At 44.6% G+C, this 24800-nt stretch overlaps 1 protein-coding gene across 3 annotated transcripts in view; it reads right to left on the bottom strand.

The window, feature by feature from the left end:
- The window catches only part of ATXN7L1 (ataxin 7 like 1), a 287619-nt gene that overhangs the window by 141961 nt on the left and 120858 nt on the right, over nucleotides 1-24800 (bottom strand). Inside the window, exon 4 of one of the 3 annotated variants that reach the window (XM_004382610.2) lies at nucleotides 13995-14153. The exons of the other annotated variants lie outside the window; for them this stretch is intronic. Within the exon in view, the coding sequence (XP_004382667.1) occupies nucleotides 14071-14153 (83 nt within the window). The 3' untranslated portion in view covers nucleotides 13995-14070. Of the gene's footprint in view, nucleotides 1-13994; nucleotides 14154-24800 lie in introns of those variants that run through there. 3 annotated transcript variants of the gene reach the window in all.

The raw sequence follows: 24800 nt of genomic DNA, 5'->3' as shown, positions 1-24800 counted from the left end.
AATTATCATACCGCACGTCAAACAAGAATGAGAAAGAAAATGTGTCTCTCAAAAGAAGCCTGTCAGGGGGTTTGGGGAGGGAAGGGAGGTAATTATAGAGTTTGAAGATGTCTACGGTTTGATTTTCTTAACCAATGCTTTTAAGGTAAATTCTGCCCTTATTTTGAAAGCTCAAGAGTTCTAGTCCTTGGAGTTGTCATTCAGGTTGGGGAAGGAGCACCAAGTTGTCACACTCAGGAAAACTCCATCCATGGATAATATGACGAAATGAGGCTGGTATATGTAGGCTGGTGGTTTTAAATCGGGAGAGCATTAGAATCACTTGGGGAGCTTCTGACTCAGCAGGTCTGGGGTGGGACCTGCACTTCTTTATTTTAAAAAGCCATACTAACCCCAGTTACCATTCAGTGGATTCTGCTCAAGACGAACCCATGTGTTTCAAAGCAGAACTGTGCTCCATAGGGTTTTCAATGGCTGGCTTTTTGGAAGTAGATCACCAGGCCTTTCTTCCAAGGTGCCTCTGGGTTGATTCAAACCACCAACCTTTCAGTTAGTAGCCAAATGCTTAACTGTTTGTACCACCTAGGACGCCATATAAAAAAACCAAAAACCAAACCCATTGCTGTTGAGTCCATTCTGACTCATAGTGACCCTACAGGACAGAGCAGAACTGCCCCATAGGGTTTCCAAGGAGTGGCTGGTGGATTCGAACTGCCGACCTTTTGGTTAGCAGCCAAACGATTAACCTCTGTGCCATAGATAGTTGTAATCCAACCTACTTCTCTGTTGCCACCGCTGCTCTTTCCCCGGCCCCAAACCCACTGCTGATCAACCACCACTCTGGACACTTCACTACCTGAAGAGTGAAGCAGCTCCTGAAGTTTCTCCTGCACTCTGAAATGTTAATATACCTGTACAGCTGTGCCTGTAAGAACTGTAGGCCTTCAAAACGGGAGAATTGGGGTTTTGCTCCTTTTTCTATTTAAATGCACTCTAGAACAGTGTGTACAGACTTCAGGCATGTTAGAAAAAAGCTGAGGTTGAAAAGTTGGTCTTGAGGTCGAGGGAACTTTGTAAAGTCCACATTTCCAGTGCCAAGACCTGTTCTGCCATTAACCAGTCTATGTTTTAAACAATATATTTTGTGAGCAGTTAAATACTATGTTGGTAATACTTTTAAAAAAGTCAGTTTTATCAATCACTCTTCTTAAAATCTGTATAAAGGGCTCCCCACTGCTCCTCAACACAAAGCCCTAACTCTTGGAAAAATAGCTTTTCCTTGTCCTCAGCTTGGCATTCAAGGCTTTCCAGGAACTGGCTCCAATGTGATCTTCTAGACTGTGCCCTCTCATCCCCCGGTGACTCACTAGTATCCCTTCAAGTCGCTGGCTGCCTCACTGTCTCGTGACATATAACTCCTCCGACTTCTTTGATCTGTGCAGATATGTGTATAAAAATTTGTGTTTATATATATATTATATACGTATTTTAAAACTTATTCTATATTGACCATTTTCCATGGTCATGTCATATGCTTCTTCAATGTCATAGCTGCATAGTATTGTATCACTGTCAGGCATTGGTGGTTCAGTGGTAGAATTCTTGTCTTCCATGTGGGCGACCCAGGTTTGATTCCTGGCCAATACATATCATGCTCAGCCACCACCTGTCCATCAGTTGAGGCTTGTGTGTTGCTTTGATGCTGAACAGGTTTCAGTGAAGCTTCCAGACTGTTATAGATTAAATTGTGTCCCCCCAAAATATGTGTCAACTTGGCTAGGCCATGATTCCCAGTATTGTGTGGTTGTCCTCCATTTTGTGATCTGACGTAATTATCCTCCATTTTGTAATGTGTTGTAAATCCTAACTTCTACATGTTAATGAGGCAGGGTCAGCGTAGGGTGTATCTTGAGTTGCCGCCTTACGAGAGGATGTGACTCAAGTCACACTCTTACTCAAGTCACACCCTTGCTTGAGTCATACCTTTTATCTTACAAGAGATAAAAGGAAAGGTAAGTGAGCAGAGAGGAGAGGGACCTCACTACACCAAGAAAGAAGAACAGGGAGTGGACTGTGTCCTGAGCAGGGGACCCTGTGCTAAGAACCTCTTAGACCTAGGGGAAGACTGATGCCAAGACACATGGAGATCTCCAAGGAACAGTGGGCCCACAGATGTTGAAAGGAGACAAGGACCTTTCCTTAGAGCTGACAGAGAGAAAGCCTTCCCAAAGAGCTGGCATCCTGACTTCTGACTTCTAGCCTCCTAAACTGTGAGAGAATAAATTTCTGTTTGTCAAAACCATTCACTTGTGGTATTTCTGTTATAGCAGCACTAGATAACTAAGACGCAGACTAAGATGGTCCAGGAAGAAAGGCCTGGCCATCTACTTCTGAAAATCAGCCAATGAAAACTCTATGATCACAATGGTCTGTCTGATCCCCAACGGATCTTGGGGATGGTGCAGGACCGGGCAGCATTTTGTTCTGATAGCAGCTAACAATAACATTTTATCATTAGGATTGTAGATGTATCCTGATTTAACTACTCCCTGCTTCCTGAACAATTTTCTGTTCCTCTTCTCTGAATTTTGCCAGGAAGGGTGCAAGGAATCATCTAGTCCAGGGTTCTCAAATTTGGCCAGGCATTGGAATTATGGGATTACCAGATGGTGGAGGGGGTGTTAAAAAAACTTCTTATTGAGGTATAAGATTGTCTTAGTCATCTAGTGCTGCTCTAACAGAGATCCCACAAGTGGATGGCTTTAAAAAAGAAAAGTTTATTCTCTCACAGTCCAGTAGGCTACAAGTCCAAATTCAGGGCATCAGCTCCAGGAGAAGGCTTTCTCTCTCTGTCAGCTCTGGAGGAAGGTCCTTGTGATGCATCAGTCTTCCCTTGGTCTGGGAGCTTCTCTGCGCAGGAACCTTAGGTCCAAAGGATGCACTCTGCTTCCAGCACTGCTTTCTTGGTGGTATGAGGTTCCCATGTGTCTCTGCTCACTTCTCTCTTTTATATCTCCAAACAGACTGGCTTAAGACACTATCTAATCTTGCAGACGTCATCAGTATAACCTCATCATAGTGATAGAGTTTACAATACATAAGGAAATCACATCAGATTACACAATCATACAATAGTGGGAATCAAGACCTAGCCAAGTTGACAGATATTTTTGGGGGACACAATTTAATCCATGACAAAGATGTATACAGGAAAGGGCACAAATCACCAGTGTGCCTCCTGATGACTTTTCACAATTGAAACATACCCATCTAACCAGTGCCCAGATCAAGAAAAAGAATATCACCAACTTAAAAAAAATTTGCGGATCTAATCCTTTGAGAATTTTGCTTCCTTAGATCTGAAGTGAAGCCCAGGAATCTGCGTTTTTAAGATTCTCTCCAGGGGTATCCCAGGCACCACCAGACTTGGAGATCATTGATCCACCAATGGTTTTCCAACTAAGCCCCTCAGGGGTACAGACAGGGAGCTGTCAAGCCTGCCTGCCCCTTCAACCACAGCCATTTTTCTCTCTTTCTCCACAGGGCATCCATCTGTGGTTAAAAACAACCACACAACAGTCTACAATTTTGAAAACCACCTGTATCAGTCAGCGATCAATCAGAGAAGCAGAAGCACAAGGATGGATGAGGATATGTTTATGTATATGTAAATATATGGGTTTATTGTAGGTGTTTGACCTTTCACAATCGTGAGAGCTGGTTAAGCAGCCTCTACAAGGCTGTTGTGTCTGATGCTGGGGTTTCAAGTCCACAGGGAGGCAGCTGGGAAGATGAGTGTAAAGCAGGGGAGAGGAAGAAAAAGAACTAGCTGGAACCCACAAGCCTGAACTGAAACCCCCTGAGGATGGACTGAAACCTATGTCTGTTCTTGTTGACTTTGACCTTGATGAGATGGATGTCCAGTAGAAACCAGGGCCCTTCATCGTGGAGGTAAACACATATATATGGCCCAGGAGTCCCAGCAGCTGAAGATGGATCCAGGGGAAAGAGGAGCAGTTCCAGGCCTGCTCACTGCCTCTCACTAGTGAGGGGTGCCAGCAGATAAGGGACTTATGGGAGCTACTATATGGCTGCTGATTCCCATCATCTTCCAAAACTTGCTCACCTCATCTGATGGAAACATACAGGCAGGGGATGCTGGGAAATGAAGCTCAGCCTAGCCAAGTCGACACATTACAAAGCCACCATACCACCCACCTAGACCACTGGTTCTCGAGCTTGGCTGCACCATGGAGTCACAAAGGGGCAGATTAACCAGTAAGCAAGGTAGGCACTCATTTACAGTAAGCTAGGTACACACAGGTGAAACTGTGCACTACAGATTAATAAGTAAGCACAAGTAAGCCCGTGCTACCTTGCTTATTGGGTAATCAGTCCCTGGGTCACATACGGAGATTTAAGAAAACGGATGCCAGGCCCCACCCCAGAGATTCTGACTTAATTGGTCTGGGGACAAAAGCCTGGCATCAGGTATGTGAGAGCTCCCCAGGTCATCTAATGAGCAGTGGAGGCTGTCAACTGACAAACTGATGGGAACCTCAGGACTATACCCAACCCAAATCCTAAGAAGATACAATTCTATTCTCCTTCTGCCCCAAGAGGAGCATAAAAAGTCTAGTTATTTTTTCAAGCTTCTAAAACATTGTTTTACTCATTCTGCCTTCCTCCATCGGCCTGTCCTCTCTTAGCTAAGCTAGCCACAGCCCTCCTGAGGTTCTCAGCACAGTGGCTGTGCCTTGACCAAAGCCATTCCTGGTTGTCCTCCTGGTGCTAAGTGGATTAGGAGCACAGTCTCTGGAATCATCCTAATGCCATCAATTCATAGTGAATTGAAGACTTGGAAGTCTTCACTATTAAGCTTCTAAATAAATCATCTCTTCCTCCTAGGCACAGACTAATTAAATGATTATAACACAGCAAAGCGGTCAGTGAACACTTCACTGTGACATGAGCAACGGTGTTGGCAGGAGCCAGTGCTACAGACACACAGGGGCTGAGTTGTCTCTGCTGTCTCAAGGACAGCCGAAAGAGAAGCTTAAGAGGGGCCCCTGTAGGAAAAGCAGTGAGAAAAGAGGTGGGGGCTGGGAGGAGCGCTGGTTCAAGTTCCAGCACTGCCACTAACTAGACAAGGGGCCTTGGGCAAGTCATGTGACTTTCCAGGCCTCAGTATCAGTCCTATATTCCACACAGGGTCATTGAGAGCATCAGAAGAGAGCAGATGAGACAGTCTAGTAGCGTGGACATTTCTGTGTGCATGGTCATATTATTAACTCTTACAGACAACACTGGTGGAAGGCGATGGCTACCTAGACGATAGGTCATTTGGACCCTTTGCTTTCTTTATCCTGTCTATGATGTGGCTATTTCTAATGAGGTCTACCGAAGTGGGAGACTGACACAATTCATTAAAAAAAGGTCATCGGGATTAACTTTGGTTTCCATTGTTTATGTTCTCCCTCTCCTCCCCATTAGGGCAGACAGTTGAAGACTGGCTAAGCCACCTTATGCTATACTCTGTAAATTTACATACAAACCACTCTTCTGAGGAAACAACAGAGGCAAAGGAATCTTTTGTAGTATTTCTGTGAAGTAAAACTGAGGAAGAGTCAGATGGTGCTAGAATATGTTTATTGGACTTATTGTTTGAGGTAGTTTTCTCGGCCTGAATTAGATTTTAAGCTTCTTGAGGATAAGGTCTGAGTAATGATCTCCTTTTATGCGCATCTCCCACAGTGCCTAGGATAGTGCAGTAGAAAGGATGCTCGATGCAGGGATAAACAGTTCCAGATACCAGTTAGATTTTTCCCCCCTCAAAAGTCATTTTAATCCTTCTCAGTTTCCTGAGAACCTTTGTCTCCTCCTCTATAAAGTGGGACTTCCACTCCTTACTTCATGGAATTATTGGACAAAACAAATTAAGACAATGTATTGAATTGGGTTAAATTGTAACTCCCAAAAATATGTGTTGAATTTCTGGCCCTTCTACCTGTGGATGTGGTCCTGTTTGGAAATAGAGGTATTTTTTTGTTATGTTAATGAGGTCATTACAGTGTAGGGTGAATCCTAAACCTAATCACTTCTGACTTATTAAAGTCCAGAACAGACACAGAGATACACACATGGGGGAAGACAATTGTCATGTGAGGATCTTCTACAAGCCAAGGAATGCCAAGAATGCCCAGGACTACCTACAAGGAGGGAATCTACATGGCCGAGACACTGATTTGGACTTTCAGCCTCTAGAACTGTGAGAAAATAAATCTCTGTTCTTGAAAGTCACCCACTTACAGTATGTGTTACAGAAGCATTAGGTAACTAAGATAGCCTGGGAAAATACTTCTATGACCCAAAACGTGCTGTGCAAGTGGGAAAAACGTGGTAAGAACTGTTACTTCTCAAGAACTACATATTGGCTGACTTTCTTGTTAAGGAAAGGGAAGTGAAGAGCAGAAATGGTCAATATAAGGCTGCAAATGAGGAGCTGCTCAGGGGTCGAGGTGAGGATGAGCTGACACCCCCCAGGAGCCTGTGGAGGGATAAGAGGCACTTCCTCACTGCCAATCTTGGGAAGTCTCTGTGCTTCTCTCTCCTGCCGCAAGCTGTTAGCCTGGTCCCTTGTTTATTTGTTCATTTATTCACCAAGTGTTTTTGAACACCTACGGTGTGCCAGCTTTCATACGCATATGAGGCGACTGAAACACCATGAGCTTGGGTGAGGTGCACCTTAGTCTTCAATTGCCTCTGAATTGTGGTGTTGGCGAAGAATATTGAATACACCATAGACTGCCAAAAGAATGAACAAATCTGTCTTGGAAGAAGTACAGCCAGAATGCTCCTTAGAAGAAAGGATGGCAAGACTACGTCTCACATACTTTGGACATGTTATCAGGAGGGATCAGTCCCTGGAGAAGGACATCATGCTTGGTAAAGTAGAGAGTCAGTGAAAAAGAGGAAGACCCTCAATGAGATGGATGGACACAGTGCTGCAACAGTGGGCTCAAGCATAACAACGATTGTGAGGATGGGGCAGGACTGCATAGCGTTTCTTTCTGTTGTACACAGGGTTGCTACGAGTTGTAACGAACTCGATGGCACCTAACAACACCACCACTATGTGCCAGGCACTGTACCAAGGGTTGAGAATTGAATGGTGAGCAAAAGCAGACGAGGCTCCTATGCAGCTGAATCTCACATTTATTCCCAAACAGGTTTGTGTTGCTGTCAGGTGTTGTTGACTCAATTTTCGACTCAGCAACCCCATATGACAGAGTAGAACCGCCCCAGAGGGTTTCCTAGGCTGTGATCTTTACAGAAGCAGATCGCCAGGTCTTTCTCTCGTGAAGTCACTGAGTGGGTTCAAAGTTTTCGTTTGGTAGCTGAGTGCTTAACTGTTGCACCACCAGGGCTCCTTAAAACAGGCTTGGACTCAGGTATATACAAGGTGTGAATTGGACAACTAGCTTCAAGCAGCCTCAAAGAGAGATGAAAATGTTGGGTTTTAGTGGAATTCTAGATCAAAGCTGAAAAATACAAACAAGTTGAGGCCAGGTCTGATTAGAAGAAAAGGTAAACTCCAACCAACCCCCTTTTGGGTCTTCCCTTCCTGTACCCCCACCTTGGGATTCCTGAGCCCCACTCTCTATGGCTTTACCCACTACTGAAACTAACTCTCAACTAGCTTATTCATAATAAGGTGATAAATACTCCGGGGAAACTGCATTTCATAGGGAGGAAAACCCTTAAAGGAATGATGCCCCAGGTGTGTGTGTGTGTGGGGGGGGGTATTTTAGAGGACACCCCAAGGTCACAGCCCTTAGGCAGCTTTAGACTGGCTCTTGCAGGGACAACCAAAGTAGAGGAAGTGGTGGCTGACGGCCTGGATAAATTTCCCTAAGCAAACTTTTGTGCTTTTTAAAGATTGCCAAATATAAGGGAGCAGTGAGGAGAGGGAGCATTACGGCTATTGTCAGAGTCCTAACTTTTGTTTAGGGGAGGTGGGTCTGAAGGTGCTAATTCCATTACTAAAAGTAACCAACTAGATAATTAATCATATACGTGAAAGTAGGGGAAAAATGAAGATCAGGAGTGTCTTCAGTGGCTTATTGCTGTTGTTGTGAGTTGCCGTCAAGTCAATTCCAACTCATGGCGACCCCGTATGTTTCAGTAGTTAGCACCCAGAAAACTCCGATCAACAGGCCCCCTTGTCAAAGTTCCCGGCAGCATCTCTCATTTCTGATCAAGCTGCCCGACAACCCCACCAGTGAATTCCATCTGCATCTACAATTTCCCTCTCAGAGAGAAAAGTGAGTCATATTTTACTATAAGAACCCCCAAAAGCCAAATTCCTGAGAGACTGTAGGTAATGTAAACCCCAAATGAACTTATAAAAAAGCAAACAAAAAAAGAAACCAACTTTTTATTGTAAAATAAGGCAGAGACACTGAAAACCACATATATGTAGTGCGTTGGAAATTTTTGTAAGGCAAACACCCTTGTAACCACCATTCAGCTCAAGAAACATAAACTTTTTCAGCGCCCCCTTCCCAGAAGCTCCCCATGTACTGGCCCAATCACGGCCCCCTTCCCAGAAGCTCCCCATGTACTGGCCCAATCACGGCCCCCTTCCCAGAAGCTCCCCATGTACTGGCCCAATCACGGCCCCCTTCCCAGAAGCTCCCCATGTACTGGCCCAATCACGGCCCCCTTCCCAGAAGCTCCCCATGTACTGGCCCAATCACGGCCCCCTTCCTCTGAAAGTAAGCAGTCTCCTGACTTGATAGTGTATTCTTAGACAAGTAAGTATCATTAGACACTGTTGGTTAATCTTGTCCATTTTTCTTTTGATAATATGATCTTTAAAAATTTTTTTTATTGTGGTAAAATAATGTAAAGTTTCCCATTTTAATCATTTTTAAGTGTACAATTCAGTGACATTAATCACTCACAATGTTGTACAGCCATCGCGACATTTCATCTCCCCAAACAGAAACTCTGTATCCACTGATCAATAACTTCCCCTATCCCTTTTTATACAGTGAAACCTGTGAGAGCCGGAACTCAAGCAGGATTGCTTTGTTTTTCCGAGTCTCCCAAGTTTTCTGCCTTTGACAAGGTGCAGTCTTACTACTTTTCTATCACTGTCTATTAGTGGAAAATATTTGAGCTTTCTTCCTGATAGGTTTCCGCCTTACACAGTTTCCAGCTTTCACAGGTTTTACTGGTATGTCTTTCAAGTGTCTTTTAAGTGACAGGCTCCCCCTCCATCCATTTCTTTTCCTTACAATTTATCTGTTGAAGACTCATTTAACTTGCAGTTTTCCAGTCTGGAGTTAGCTCTTGGTACATGCCAACACATCCTAATGGACTAATTTCTAACACAAATAATCACCTGTTTGAAAAAACCTGTATGCATGCAAGCAAGCCATGTTCTTAAAGGCAGGGCACACCCACCATAATCACGTTCTCATGAGCTGTGGGCAAAGGAGCTCTCACAATAGAGGTAATGAGGCAGGGAAAACACCTGGTGATTTGGTGATCGCATCCATACAATGGACAAAATGAAGTTCTCTGTGGAACTAATGATTTATGAAAAAGATATATATATATTTTGCAATCGGAAGTGACTGGGGAGTGCTTCTCTTTATGTCTTCTAATATAGTTTGCTTTAGTAGGAAACACAATTGGAATGAGGTTTGGCAACGCGTTATGCTCCGGGGTCCAGGGTTGTATATGATTAGGTTTTATCAGAGATGATTGCAAAATAGGAGTCTGAATATAGCAAAAACCTAAGGAATCTAAACCACTAACCAGACTCACCAAATGCAATAAATATAAATTACAGATGAAAGGGAGATTAGATCTGGCCATTTACTTATGGTCTGGAGCAAGAAAAGCAAGCTTTAAATTTGTTTTCCTTTCTCTAATCTCAGCAGGCAGATTCAAGAACATAATTATCAGAATTTTCAAAAGGCTTTATCAAATACTGACTTAATAAAGATCCCATCCACTTAACGGTTACCTCCAGACACCCCCAATAAGTCCAGGACCCTAAATTATATTCTGCAAGGCTAGCACATCCACACAATGGACAAAATGAAGTAGTGTCATACTAGGAGATAGAAGTTTTCTTAACAATAAAATTAATTATCTGTGGGGCTCGTTTTGATTTACAGATGGGAAAAAAGCTACAAAACCGATGTGAAAAAAGGATTCAAAAGTCAAGGAACTCTTTAAATCCAATAGGCTACTGACACTGTCTTCAAAGCTTTATTATAGCATTAGTTTGTGCAGCCATGCAAAAAGGGACTAAAATAAATCAGAGTGGGGAATAAAAGAAATTAGGCAGAGTCCTGAAAGTTATCACATTCTGGTTCCCTGTTCTTCTTTCTTTCCTTGGCTCTCCCAGGGATTTTTATTTGTGAAGGATATCGGGTTTGTGTGTTCTCCACTCTGTTTACACAGGAGAGGAGTGGATGGGAGGGGTGGGGTTTGGGGAAGAAGGACTAAATGCAAATATGATAGACAGCCAGATTTCTTTCCAGCGCTCAGGAGTTTTCAAAATCTCTTTGTAAGACTGGGTTCCCGGTATTATCGTGGAGATGGCAAGTGATTTTCAACCCTGGTTCTATAATACTCTAGGGTATTTCCAATGATTACACTGTGTGTATTTAAAGTTCTTAAAACCAAATTAATTTGAATTCACTTTCACTGAAAAAGCAAATAGAATTCAAAAGCTTTTTTCTTACTTATGGTCCTATTCTACCTTTCTGAAAGATGTGATACTCTTTCTTGGAATTCCTTGCTGCCTGGACTCAGTGAAATCCCTGGAGGGCAGGCTGGGCCGGGTCCTGGCAGGGTGTCTGAAGGGAAGACCAGCACTTAGGCAGGGGTTAAATCTATCATAGCTTCCATGCTTCTAGTCATACACTTCTCACGCTAGGCTGGACTCGGTCTAGGCACTTTACAGGCATTATGGTGTTTAATCCTCACACCACCTCTCTAAGAAAGTATGACTATACTCATTTTTTACACAAGAGGATTTAAGCTTGGAGAGGTCAGGGGCTAGAAGAGGCTAAAAGATGCAAACCTAGCTTCAAGCCCAGCTCTCAACCATCACATTCTTCTGTCTGAAGCAGATGTGTCTTCATGTTTCAGGATGCTGGAAGGACTCAAGAGCTCTGGGGTTTGCTCCTTTTGTGGACCAGTGGGAGGACAGATAAGTAGATCCAGGTTCCAGCTCTGCTGCCCCCTGCTGTGCAACCTGGGAGAGGGCTCTGCGCTGCTTCTGCCCAGGCCTACCCAGAGCTCAGCTGTGAGGTTCATCCCAGAGAGCATGTGGATGTGTGGGGTCATTACTTGTACCTCCCTACATTTCCCAGCCTGGAATTTCAGTGACTCTTTTAGGGACTGCTCCATTTGTAGACAGACAAGGGCCTCAGTATTCCATCTGGGCAACCTATGCACACTGGAAATCACTCTACTGATGAGACTCAACATTTGAACACAGGGCTGTCAAAGATTAAGTCCTTGATCTGGGGGATGTGGAGAAAAGGACAGAGACAGGCACAATTCTGCCTTGAGATTGGCAACATTTTCCTGAGCCATCCCCGCTGAAAGGGGGCTCACGTGAGGCCCCTTCAACCCTCTCTTTGAACCACTTTAAAGTCTTCTTTAATACCACCTCCTTTACCTATAAACCCATATTCCACGCCAACAACTACTACATAGAAATAAAATACTTAATAGACTATTTTTCTAGTCTGTTCTTAACTTTTTTCTACTGACTACTTGAATTTATCAGTCAGTTTTGAAGCACTGGGTGAAGATGGATTTTCAAATAGCCATGGGGTTTCATTTCTCCACTAGACTTTTTGATTCAACTGAGATGATAAATGTGGGAGTTGGGGCCATCCTGGCCCACTCACTCCCAAGGCCCAGACACAAACACAGACTGGCTGGATTAGGATCTAGCAGGAAGGTGAGACCAGAGCCTCTGCTGGAGTACTTCAAAAAGACTGTTAAAGTATAGTCAAAAGGACTAACAGCCAGAAGGTGTGTGTGTGTATATGTATGTATGCATACATGTGTGTCTCTGTGGGTGCGTGCACGTGTGTTACCCTGGGTAAATCGTGGTGGTGGTGGTTGGAAGTGGGGTGTGGCCAACAAGACAGAAAAACACATAGAAATGTGCCACAGCCCTCAGCCGGATCTCATACCACAAGTCCCTGTCTGCACATATAGCCCTATTCCAACTGGAACACAGGGAGTTAAAAATGAAATCACCCTGGAAACTGGAACCTAATCATCTAAGGCAGTTTATTAAATATCTAAGGCTTCTAGGCCTTATTAAGTGTTTAGTGTATTTTCTTATCCTCTGACATTCACTTCTTAACTTGTCAGCACCTGCTGGCAGCAGCTGGAGTAATTGCCCCAATTTTGCTGTATATGCAAATCAATTTGATTCCCCCCACCCCCAAAAGATAAGAATCAGTAAAGTGATTAAGCTACAATTAAAGCATCTCAGTGAAAGCACAGACAACATGAAAAGGCTGAGGAGGAACTGCCCTGAGGTCACTGTGACTTCCTTCTACCCAATGATTTTTTTTTTCTTCCTCAGTTCTTATTCTCCTTGCCTGCTTTACAGCATGTGACATCATGGGTAGACCACCAAGCCTCCTTCTACTTCTCGAAATCCACTCCTCTTTCGGCTTCTATCATGCAATCTGTGTGCCGCATTCCCTTGCTTTCACTCTTACTGGCTCTATAACTATTAATCTGCCCATCCATTCACCCAGCCAGCCAGCCAGCCAGCCATCCAGCCAGCCACCCATCCGTCCATCCATCCATCCCTTCATAGATGTTTAATGGCCCCAATGTACCAGGCACTAGAAAAAATGACAAGGTATATTTTATGTCTGGCTTTACAATTTACAAAATGCTTTTACATATATTATGTCATTAAATTCTTGCTACAGTTATGTGAGGTGGGTGCTGGTATCCCCATTTTATAGATGAGGAAACAGGCTCAGAGAGGATTTGTGATTTATTTAAAGCAGCACAGCCAGCAGGTGGCAGTGTGGACATGAATTCAGGTCTTCATCCCATGCAGAACTCATTTGTGTAGGGCATTCTTCTACAGGGAAGAGTATAGCAAGTACAATTTCTTGACTAGCCTCACTGGTCCTAATTAAATGTCATGATCCAGTCAACATATACTTATTGAGACCATGTGTGGCTCTAGGGGATGCAAAGAATGGATCCCTGCCCTCATTGAGATTATGGCCTAGTGGGGGGGGGGTATGTGTAGAGACAGACATTAATTTAATCATAAGTTCACACAATAAATGTACATTTGTTTTCAATGTATGAGGGAGAGCTGACCTAGTTATGAAAATCAGGGAAGTCTTCCAGGAGGAAGTAATTATTAGGTTGTATTCTGAAGAGTAAGTGAGAGTTAGCTTCGGGAAGAGGGGATGGAAGAAAACTATATAGGGCAGGAAAAGCATGTGCAAGGGCCGTGTGGCAGGAAGACCCAATGCACTGCAAATTTGAAAGCCAGCGTGACTGGCGTATAGAGAATGAAAGGGAGTCTGGTATGGGATGCAGTCCAATTGGTAGGCAGAGGTCAGACCGTGCAAAATTTTGTAGCCATGACAATGATTTTTACTTTTGGCTTAAGAGCAATGGGAAGCCAGGAGTCAGAGAATGACATGATTAACTTTGATTCTGATTTTGACTTCTGTGTGTACAATGGACTGTAGAGGAACAAGAGTGGAAGCAGGAAAAATAGCTGGAAGGCTTTTGCAGTTGTCCAGGTGGGAAGCGATGGTAGCTTGGACCAGGGTGGTGATGGAAATGAAGAGAACCCCACAGGTGCCCATTTTCTCACTAAGCCCTGTCACCAGAGTGTGCTCACGCATTTGCAGTACACGGAAGCTTGTCCACACTTCAGGGCTGTGCTGGAGTCTCCCCTTCCAGGAAGCCTTCTCAGACAATGTCAATCCTCCGAGACCTTCCAGAAGTTGTGCGTCTCTTCCGCATTGCCCATTCTCACACCTGATGCTTGTCTATGGCTTGGCTGTTCTCTGGTCCACTCCTGGAGATGACTTCATTTCTCTTGTCTTGCTTTCTCCCTTTAGAAAGTAAATGCTTTGTTGGCATTTGCTGAATGGTATCAACAGGGCGCCTTTGGAATTACATTTGTAAATTATTACTCATGCCAATTGCCTTTCCCCCCTCTAAATTAAACACTGGTTGCCTAAATCTGTCTTCATGATCTTGTTGCATCAAAACGTATGTCCCAGTTTTTCCATTATTTCCTCTAAACTCTTTCCCATATTTCTCCTAGTAGAAAGCAGATTCAGGGAGAACAGAGTGGGGGCAGGAGTGTAATTAAACAGGGGCCGTCTGACCAGAATTCCTATACCTTTTAATAGTGTATTTGATTAATCCTTTCCACAGGCACCATTATTCATGCCTTGATGGAATCTCATTTTATAGCTCTTAATACATGGACCCAATTTATCCACATCACATTGTATTCTAATACTTGTCATCCAAGTTATTAGCTATCTCCTTCTCAGTGTAAAATCATCAGCAAGTTTGATTAGCTCATTCCCCAGGGACGACAGGGGAGATAAGAACAGACACAGTTCAATACGACCACCAGTGGCTCTGCATCCTCAAAAGAAGACTGCTAAGTGGTAGTGGGATTCATTTATGGAGTCAGGTGGCCAAAATAAATACCTGCCCCTGTGGGAGGGTCTCTCGGTGGGACCCAGGAGCCCTGGCCACACAGGGCTGACTCTATTGTTGTTCTTAGTAGGACTGAGCCATCATCTAAGCGGGATCACTTTAATAAAAATAGCGAGGCTTCTCTTCACCCTCCTTCCTAATCCCCTCCTACCTGCCCCCCATTCCCTTCCTGAGAGGCACAGGCCAGGAGCGGTCTTTATTCCAGGACATCACTTTTGCCTTAAATCCCTGCTTCTTTCTCTACGGAGGAGCTGGCGGGCCAGATAATCTAGAATGAAACCCACGGTACTGTTTATCATTGTCTCCTTCTCTAAGCAGCCAGCCCTTTCTTCCTCTTCCCTAGAACTAAACCTGAGCCTTGTAACTCTACGGCAGCTTCAATCCTTCCTAAGCAAGGTCACCCCCTAGCCTGAAAGAAAGAAGGGGCTTGAAAGACTCCTAAAGGACCGTGTGCTCAAAGGCCATAGGGAATTTCCAATGCCCCTTCCTCTATCAACCTCTCCTCAGTACAGTCAGGAAAACTACCATGGCCCTGATGGTCACAGCCCCCTCTGGAGTCCCTTTAAAAGCCCCCTTCATTTTTCACCAAAATTACTTTTGTGATTTTTTTTTTTTGTGAAGCAAGCAAGCAAGAAGGAGGACAAAAGAGGCCCACTCTTTGTGGCGATCTCCTCCCTTCAAGAGGTAGAGCCTATTCTTTTCCCCTGAGGGAGGGCTGGACCTAGTGACTCATTTACAACAAATAGAATAAAGTAGAAGTGACAGTGTGCCACTTTAGAGACTAGGTCATAAAAGGCTTTTTGACTTCCACCTCTATCTTAGATTGCCTTCTCTGAGGAAGGGTAACTGGTATGTCATGAACAGCCTCACGGAGATGCTCGAGGCCCTGTGAGTGAGGAACTAAGGCCTCCTGACAACAGCCATGTGAGGGAGCCATCTTGGAAGTAGATCCTCCAGCCCCATTCAAGCCTTCAGATGACTGAAGCCATGGTCAACAGCTTGACTACAACCTTCTGAGAGACTCTGAGCCAGAACCACCCGGTTAAGTGGCTCCTGGACTCCTGACCCACAGACACTGTGTAAGACAATAAATAATTGTTGTTTTAAGCTGCTAAGTGTTGGGGTAATTTATTATGCCACGGTAGGGGAAGGCCTTAGTACCCTCCTTTCTCCAGTTCCCTTCTCAGATTCCATCTTGATCTCCACTCTTTGTTCAGGGAGTCTGGTAACCCTGTGGTTCCCTCTACTCATCCCTGGCCTCTACTGTGTGTCGTCAGTCTCAAGACTCTTCTCTAACAGTAAGGGGAAGATGAGAGACGGGCTCCCAGAGGCCTGGGTTTGGAATTCCGGCTCCTGTCTGTCATTCAGGGTGACATCGGGAATTAGGCAAATCACTTTTCACAGACAGCAGCCTCTCAGGCCATGAAACTGCCTCTTGTTTCTGAAGCCTGGGGCCTAATGAATTTAGTCAGGCTGACAGCCAGCATGAAAAGACTTTGCAAACAACGTGTTCCCTTTTGTACCATCCGTTCATCTCCTGTACCCTTTATGCTCATCTGCAGCTTCTGGAAAAGGTCATGTCTCATTTCAACTCTGCAGTTAAGTGCATCTGACACTAGGTGGGGGGTGGAGACACAATTTGGCTTAAATGTTGCAAGGTGTGCCACTCTACTCCACCCTACTGGCTGTGTCCTGCCAGCAGAGACCCCAATCACGGAGCGGTGGTGATCTGATTCTCTCACTTCACTCAGGCTTATACAAAAAGCAAGATACAGCTTTTGATTAAAAAAAAAAAAAAAAAAAAAAAAATTCCAGGTTGCTCATTCATCTGGTGAAATCCTACTAACTTTTACAAAATCTATCTTAGTTCTATGGGGCGAGGGTCAGACAAGTATAGTTGTTAATCTCTCCTAGAAGGCTTGGCAAAGGTAGAGGAGCAGTGGACCTAACCAGTAGGGTGGACCCTAAAGCAGAGGTTCTCAGGGTGTGGTCCCAGGACCAGCTGCATCAGCATCACTGCAGACTTGTTAGAAATGAAAATTCTCAGGCCTTACCCCAGACCCACAGGGGGTGTGGCCCAGTAGCCTGTGTTTTAACAAGCTCCCAGATGATTCTGATGCACTGCTAAAGGCTGAGAACCACTGACTTAAAGGCTTACAGATTTAAATCATTCATTCAAAGACACTGATTGAGTACCTACTATTCATCAGACGCTGTGAATTCTGGGGCAATGAAGAGGAATTATAAGAAATTCCTTCCTCAAGGAGTTCACAGCCTCCCTTCTTTCCTCACTTGATCACAAAGCTCGAAAAGAGCATAAGAATTTGAAGATACCAATCCAAGCAAAGGAAACCATTCTTTACATGAAAATCTTGTCAATGGACAGGAGGCACACCAAAATTGCTTTTTCACAGGAATGATCATACTCTCAAAATAGTAACCTTTCTACAGCAAGTCAATGTGTGGGTTTAATATATCGTGAGCAGCTGGCTCAACCTTTTCAGCAAGCAAAAAAAAAAGTGATTTCACCATGAATGAAAAGCTGGATTACTTCAAAGACTCACTTAGGTATTGTCTGTCTTTTAATGAACATATTATTCTGTTGTTTCATCATCTTCCATGAAGTAGTAGTTTCCCTCTCTTTTCATACAAGCTTAAATAAGTCATAACAGCCAAGATTGTGTGCTTCCTATGGCAGGGCTCTGTGGGAACTCTGCATTCGTTTACTCATTTGAGCGTCCCCCGACCTTATAAAGTAAGTGCAGCAAACATACACAGTCTGTAGATGAAGAACAAAGGCTGGAAGAGACTAACGAACGACCTGCCCACAGCCCCACATCTGGGAAAAGGTAGAGCAGGACTAGAAACCCAGCCCATCTCTTAACTCCCACGCTAACAATCCTCTTGTGCTGTACTCTCAGCCCCATTAGGTCATTTTGCTGCTCCCTGAAAATGAAACCAGGGCTTCAAACCAGTTCGTCTGGTTTGAACCTCGGCTGAGAAATTTAACTTCCACCCCTAGATATACTGAATTAGAAACTACATTTTAACAAGACCACCAGGTGATTCTTAAGTATAATAAATTTCGAGAACCACTGCTGTACTAGTGGTTCTTAGAATTGGTCCCTAACCAGCAGCATTAGGATCGCCTGGGAATTTGTTAGAAAGGCAAATTCTCAGCAGGGGTTCCAAGCCCTGATTGAAACTACTGATTAATTGGGAAGACATAAAAGAAAATACCATTCTCCTCTACAAGAATTCTAGTATGAAACCACTGGCTAAAGCTAGAATTGGGGGATTTAAAAAATTTAAAGTTTATGCTATATTTCTCCTTAAATACCATAGATAATTAGGAGCTGGCTATCAACTTCTTGGAGTCCCTTGGTGGTGCAAATGGTTAACACACTTGGCTGCTAACTGAAAGGTTGGCTGTTCAAGTCCTCCCAGAGGAGCCTTGGAAGAAAAGCCTGGCAATCTACTTCTGAAAAACAGCCATTGAAAACCCTATGGAGCACAGTTCTACTCTGACATACATGGAATCGCCATAAGTCAGAATTGATTCAACAGCAACTGGTAACTGGTATCAACTTATGGTCACCAGCATTTGTGGCCTGTATTAGAATCTGGTCCCTGTTCAGCAGATCCTGCTTTGAGACAATGGCTCCTTTCTCTCAGGATGCCTCAATGATGACAGTGTGGCCACTTGCTCACTGACTCACGGTAACATTTATTAGGGCAGATAATTTTCCTGTGGTTGGGAATGAACTTGAGTTGATCCAGCCAAGCCTGGGCCCTGGTGACTGTGGCTGCCCAGTTAATCCGGCAGCTGCAGGAGTGAAGGATGTTACCTGTGGCCACAGAAAAAGTCAAAGCTGTCTGGCCAGACCTACAACTCACTCAGCCCCTTGGCATGGGCATGAGGCCTGCCCTGGCTATCTGAGTTCATTTACTACACAGGCCTATCTCATTTATGGGGGTGTCACAGATCACTCACATTTCAGCCATTAGACCAGCAGGCCTCTTCCTACTGCATCCTTGGAAAGAATCTGGTCCTTCTAGTTAAATGCAATCAAGAAATCTAAAGCCCACACCAGTGTATAAAGGCCACGCAGGTATCTTTCCAGCCACATACAGAGCCTGCAACTCAAGGCTCTGTAATCACGGCTCTTTAGAACAAAAAGTCCATCCCCTATCTATTTTTAACGCAGAGATGTTTGTTGGCTTTTGCTGAGACACTGGTTTGATTAGTAGCATTCTGTGTAACTCCAGATATGAGATGTTGAGCTCACAAATGTATGATTCATTTCAGGATCCTGAAATGAGGAATATACCTATCAATGGCACACTGGAGGCCGGGAGTTTCTGAGAATGTATTGCATGCATATAAACGGGACATCAATGAAAAAAATTTGCTTATGGTTACAATCTCGAAGCTGGAACCACCCTACTGTGCTCTCCACCCTCACGGTGTGACAGCTCCACAGGAAAGCACTGGGATTAGACAATCCCTTGTTTGGACACCCATATGCTGCCTCGTTTATTTACCAACAGGGATGTGCTGGAAGAGAATCAAAAGATGACAAATTGCTTCTGGTTTTAAAGGTGCTGTTCAGGCTCGGTGTACGCCCAAGGGGAACCAGGTTTCATGCCAGGAGCCATCACTTCATCCCGTTAGAAGGCCACATTTTGGCAAACACCAACCAGCAGATGATTGCTGTCTCTCCTCACCCGTGTCTTTAAAAACACTTGCTCGGCAAGCCTGAAACGCAGTCGTTCTGTAGGCTTATGAGGCAGAGAGCAGACAGCCCACACACTGCAGGAGGCAGGGCACAGAGGCCTTAGACAAGACTTGTAGACGAGAGGGATTTTTCTCATGTTGAGACAGACAGATAACAGGGGAATGATTTTGCAGAATCCCAGAGCAGAGATACAGTTTCAGTAAATGATTCTGGGAAAGACAGACTCATGTGAGATAAGTACACAAACATTTCCAGGAAACGGGCCAATGGAGTTTGCTTTTGTGGACATAGAACCCCCAAGCTTCCAACTTCTCTTGGAGGCAGGAAGGAGGGACACCGGATGTTTCAAGATGGTTCATCTGAGCAAAACTTGGCATTCCAAAACTCCTTCTCTGCTCACCAGCCCAGTGGGCCAGCAAGGATTCATTCTCATTACAGCTGGGACCCTTCTTCTCCTTTTCCTCCTCGATGTTTCCGCTCCATGAAGGACCATGTAATTCATGGTCTACACACTCAGTACTCTGGAGGTGAACTTTCCCCAGTCAGCTCAGTTCGTGGTTTCTTCTCTGCCACGTGCTGAAATTGGCAAGTCCGGAGAACTGCCTCAGTATGCTTATGTATATATGCCAGGTGTTGTTCTGGGCCCTGTACTCATATTTATGCATTTTATCCTTGACAACCACTATGAAATAGGTACTATTATTATTCCATTTTGCAGATGAGGAAACTGAGGCCCATCATTGAGGGATTTGCTGAGGACCACATAGCTAGTAAGCAGCAGAGCTAAAATCAAGCCTAGACAACTTGTCTCCAGGTCCTGACTCTTTCCTAACTGCTCTGTTGTTAGGTGCTATCGAGTTGGTTCCGACTCATAGAGACCCCATGCACAACAGAATCAAACACTGCCTGGTCCTGTACCATCCTCACAATTGTTGGCTATGTTTGAGTCCACTGTTGCAGCCACTGTGTCAATCCATCTCGTTGAGGACCTTCCTCTTTTTCGCTGACCCTCTATTTTACCAAACATGGTGTCTTCTCCAGGGACTGGTCCCTCCTGATAACATGTCCAAAGTACATGAGATGATGTCGTGTCATCCTTGCTTCTAATGAGCATTCTGGCTGTACTTCTTCCAAGACAGATTTGTTCGTTCTTCTGGCAGTCCGTGGTATAGTCAACATTCTTTGCGAACACCATAATTCAAAGGCATCAATTCTTCTTTGGTCTTCCTTATTCAGTGTCCAGCTTTTGCGTGCACATGAGGCGATGGAAAATACCAGTGCTTGGGTCAGGTGCACCTTAGACTCCAAAGTGACATTTTTGCTATTCAACACTTTAAAGAGGTCTTTTGCAGCAGATTTGCCCAATGCAGTAGGTCTTTTGGTTTCTTGACTGCTGCTTCCGTGGGTGTTGATTGTGGATCTCTTAACTGCTTGCTGCCTCTCAAATACAACCCTCTTTCAAACAGAGCAGCTGACCGCCCCCGCCCGATGCAGGCACTGGTTAGCTCAGGTTTTCCTCCTTTCCCAGGCCTCCCTCTACTGAAAAAACAAACAACAACAACAAAACCAAAAAACAGTTGCTGTTGATTCATGGAGACCCCATGTGTGTCGGAGTAGAATTGTGCTCCACAGGGTTTTCAGTGTCTGATTTTTCAGAAGTAGATTGCCAGGCCTTTCTTCCAAGGCACCTCTGGGTGGGCTCAAACCCCCAACCTTTTAGTTAGCAGCCTAGTGCGTTAACTGTTTGCACCACCCAGGGTCTCCTCCTAGGGGCAACTCTCTGGAATTCAGTGGGAACCCTGAGCTGGAGCCAAGCCTGCAGTGTGAAAAGACAGAGGCACAACACAGCCCCATCTCCAATCCCCTATTTATTTCTAAATTCAGGTCAGATGCCCAAACATTTATTCCTTGCTTGTCTGCTTTGAACATTCCACCATGTTGCCCCAGACTGCTTCACAGACTGTCTCTCTGTTCTCCTGACTTAGATGAGCACCTGGCTCCTCCCCGCACACCTCCCATCTCTGGCAAAGCTCCTGCTGCCAGTGACTGATGTTCCCCACCCAACTTCATTATACATTCCAGCTAAAAACTCCTATTTTCTATGCAGCAGCGAGGCATATTTATGGTACATGTTACATGCCACAGCACTTTCAAATTTGTCATTTCTAATAATAATCTTGGACCATAACGACCATGCCCATTCCACAGGTAGGCAAACAGAGGCGGGGTATCACAGCAACATTGCAATGGAGTCCCAAATTGCCACGTCTCCAGAGCCACTTATATATAATTCTTTCTTCAGATTGTTTCCTCTCATCCTCCTGTTTAACAAAGGTATCTACGGCTTCAAAATGAGAGATGTTATCAAGATCAACAATATTGTATCTGTGTCCGCAATCCAGCTCTCAGAATACTAACAAGCAACACTAGGCTCTGATGGCAGGAACGTCACTGCTCAGCCTTCTGCCAAAGTCCATTCTCATTAGAAGGTTTACACGCATGAAACATACACTTGGAGTTTCTGGTCTGCACACTTCTCTCATCACCCATTGTGACTGATCAGAATGGTGGCTGGATTTCTTTTCCTGCAGAACACAACCAATTGCTTTTGGTGTTTACTGAAATGGCCATCACTTGGGTTCTGATGGAATGTCTTGGCCAGGAAATGAAAGGGTATATCGTAATCTATAAGCATACTGAGTAATATTCCTTTGAAGTCAAAATTGTAACACTGTTTTTCAAATTGTTACTACAGAAAGCTCAGATCCAATGTGAGGAGGACAGAGGGAGCTAGAGGACGGGATCACTACATGTAAGTCTGGAATGAGAAGCTGCAAATGGTGGGAGTTTCATAAAGATAAACTTGGCCTCCTCTAATGGGTGCTTTATTTTGCTGCTGCTGTGCATTTTTTTCCTGGGGTGTCTGTTCATAGAAAGTGTGCTGGAACAAGAGTCAGGAGTCCTGAGTTCCAGTTCCAGCTCTGCCCCATCTGTTAGGAAGTTACTGAACTTCTTTGAACCTCCAAATCTGTTAGGCTAACTAACACCCAGTCTACCTTACTGAGCTGTTATGAAAATCAAAATGAGCAAGCTACGAGGGAATGTCACAAATGGCAGGATGTAGAAGCCTTGCTGGTGCAATGGTTAAGCTCTTGGCTGCTAACCAAAAGGTTGGCGGTTCGAACTCATTCAGTGGCTCTGTGGGAGAAAGATCTAGTGACCTGTTCCCGTAAAGACTACAGCCTAGAAAACCATATGGGGCAGTTCTACTCTGTCACATGAGGTCACTATGAGTCGAAAAGGACTCAATGGCATCTAACAACCACAAGAAATGGCAAGACGCTGTAGAAATTTAAGATATTTCTAAAGATATAGGACTAATCTCGAAAGACGGTGGTAAGAATAGAAGCCTCTCATCTCTGTTTTCAAAGGAGCCATCTTCCAGAGATGGTATCTGCAGAGAAGAAGTGGCATGTGGGAGTGTGAGCAGGAAGGCAGAGTTCACGTCATCCCTAAGTAGGTGACGGGGTGCTATTTAACTTGCTCACTCTTTCCACTCACATTCACTCTTGAGTCCTTCTTATCCCTCAACCTAAGGCAATGCCTGGCACATAGTGGGGATTCATAAGCATTAGACAAATCAAAGAATGCCAGCCTAAGAATTTTAATCCCTTGGGCATGGAAAATTCATCAATAGAAGAGGAACTGGGGTTGAGGGGGAATTACTAGAAGCCTGAGAGTGTAGGTGGCACAAATGGTTTGCATTCAGCTGTTAATCTAAAGGTTGGCAGTTCAAACCCACCCAGCAGTGCACGGGAGAAAGGCCTGGCGATCTGTTCTATAAAGATTGTTGTTGGGTACCATGGAGTTGATTTCAACTTATAGCGACCCCATATGACAGAGCAGAACTGTCCCATAGGACTTCTTGGCTATAACTTTTATGGAAGCAGATTGCCAGGTCTTTTTCCTGCAGAGCCGCTGGATGAGTTCAAACTGCCAACCTTTCGGTTAGCAGTCAAGCTGAACTCTTAACTGTTGCACCACCAGTACTCCTTCCATAAGGATTAGAGCCAAGAAAACCCTATGGAGCAGTTCTACTGTGTAACACACAGTGTTGCCATGAGTCAGAATTGACTCCACGGCAACAGGTTTGGCTTGGTTTTGGAGTATAGGATGACCAGCTGACTCATTTACCTCAGCTTGAGAGGTTTCCCTGGACAAGCTGGTCACTCTACCTGAGTGTCATATTTGAATATCCATTGTCTCCTCCCAGCCAGCACGGAGTAAAGTCTCTGAACTAAGGAGGCTGGAAGGGAGGCAAACAAGTCTCTGAGTTCCTAAAAAGTGAATCCCCAGAGATTTTTACCCTGGGTAATGTATTTTTCCTTTTTTGCTCCCATTAGTTTCAATTTCCCTAGCTGACACCATCTTCTCACTGCCAAGAATCCAACAGAATCACACCCCTTCCAGTTTTCCTGCATCAGATTATCGCCTCTAAAATATTTCCCTGACCCCTGTCGGTGGCTTCCTGCCACCAGCTAATTCTTCTACCCAACAGCTCGTGGCACGCAGTGCAAAACTGTAGCCATGAGCAGGGCTTGCACTGGGGTGATTAGAAGTGCTTTGTTCAGTATTCATCAGAAACACATGTGCACTGCAGAACTGCTGTTTGGACTAAGATCGGGCTGGTACACAGCAAGGAAATTACATTTGGGCTAGGGAAGAGACGTTATTACTGGGGGTTTCCCCTTTAAAACCTTACAGCAAGAGCCTGCCTGAGACAATTCAATATTCATAAATGGAAAGCAGATATGACTTTTCTGTTCCTCCAAGAGCAATAGCTATTTATCACGGCAAATGACTGAAATAGTTGTACATACAATGCTTTACTCAGTGCTGTAAATTATGGTGTACAGAAGATTAAACTTAAGCCTAATGCTAACCTTGAGCTTCAACAGCTGAGTCCTATAAATGGATACCCGTTAAAAGGAGAGAATCTTTTTCCTGGTTACTATTTAAAAGGGTATCTCTATTAAAAGCTTGCCTTAAACATAAATTACCAGGAAGGCCACCCCTGGCCCCAGGCAGGCTCTTCCTCGGGGCACTAACTCACACGAGTCACAACTAAATCACACGATGACGGGCCTGAGACCTCACGTATGTGCTGTGCTGACCTCAAGGGGCACAGCAGAGGAACTGGCATGGAGGCGAGCGAGACTTCACAGAACGCTGAGTGGAGCACTCACTTCTGCCCAGTCGGTCATGGGGGCAGGAATAGGGGGGTGC

Source organism: Trichechus manatus, unplaced genomic scaffold (assembly GCF_000243295.1).
Source record: "Trichechus manatus latirostris isolate Lorelei unplaced genomic scaffold, TriManLat1.0 scaffold00096, whole genome shotgun sequence".
Taxonomy (NCBI): domain Eukaryota; kingdom Metazoa; phylum Chordata; class Mammalia; order Sirenia; family Trichechidae; genus Trichechus; species Trichechus manatus.
This window is presented reverse-complemented; position numbering and strand designations above follow the sequence as displayed.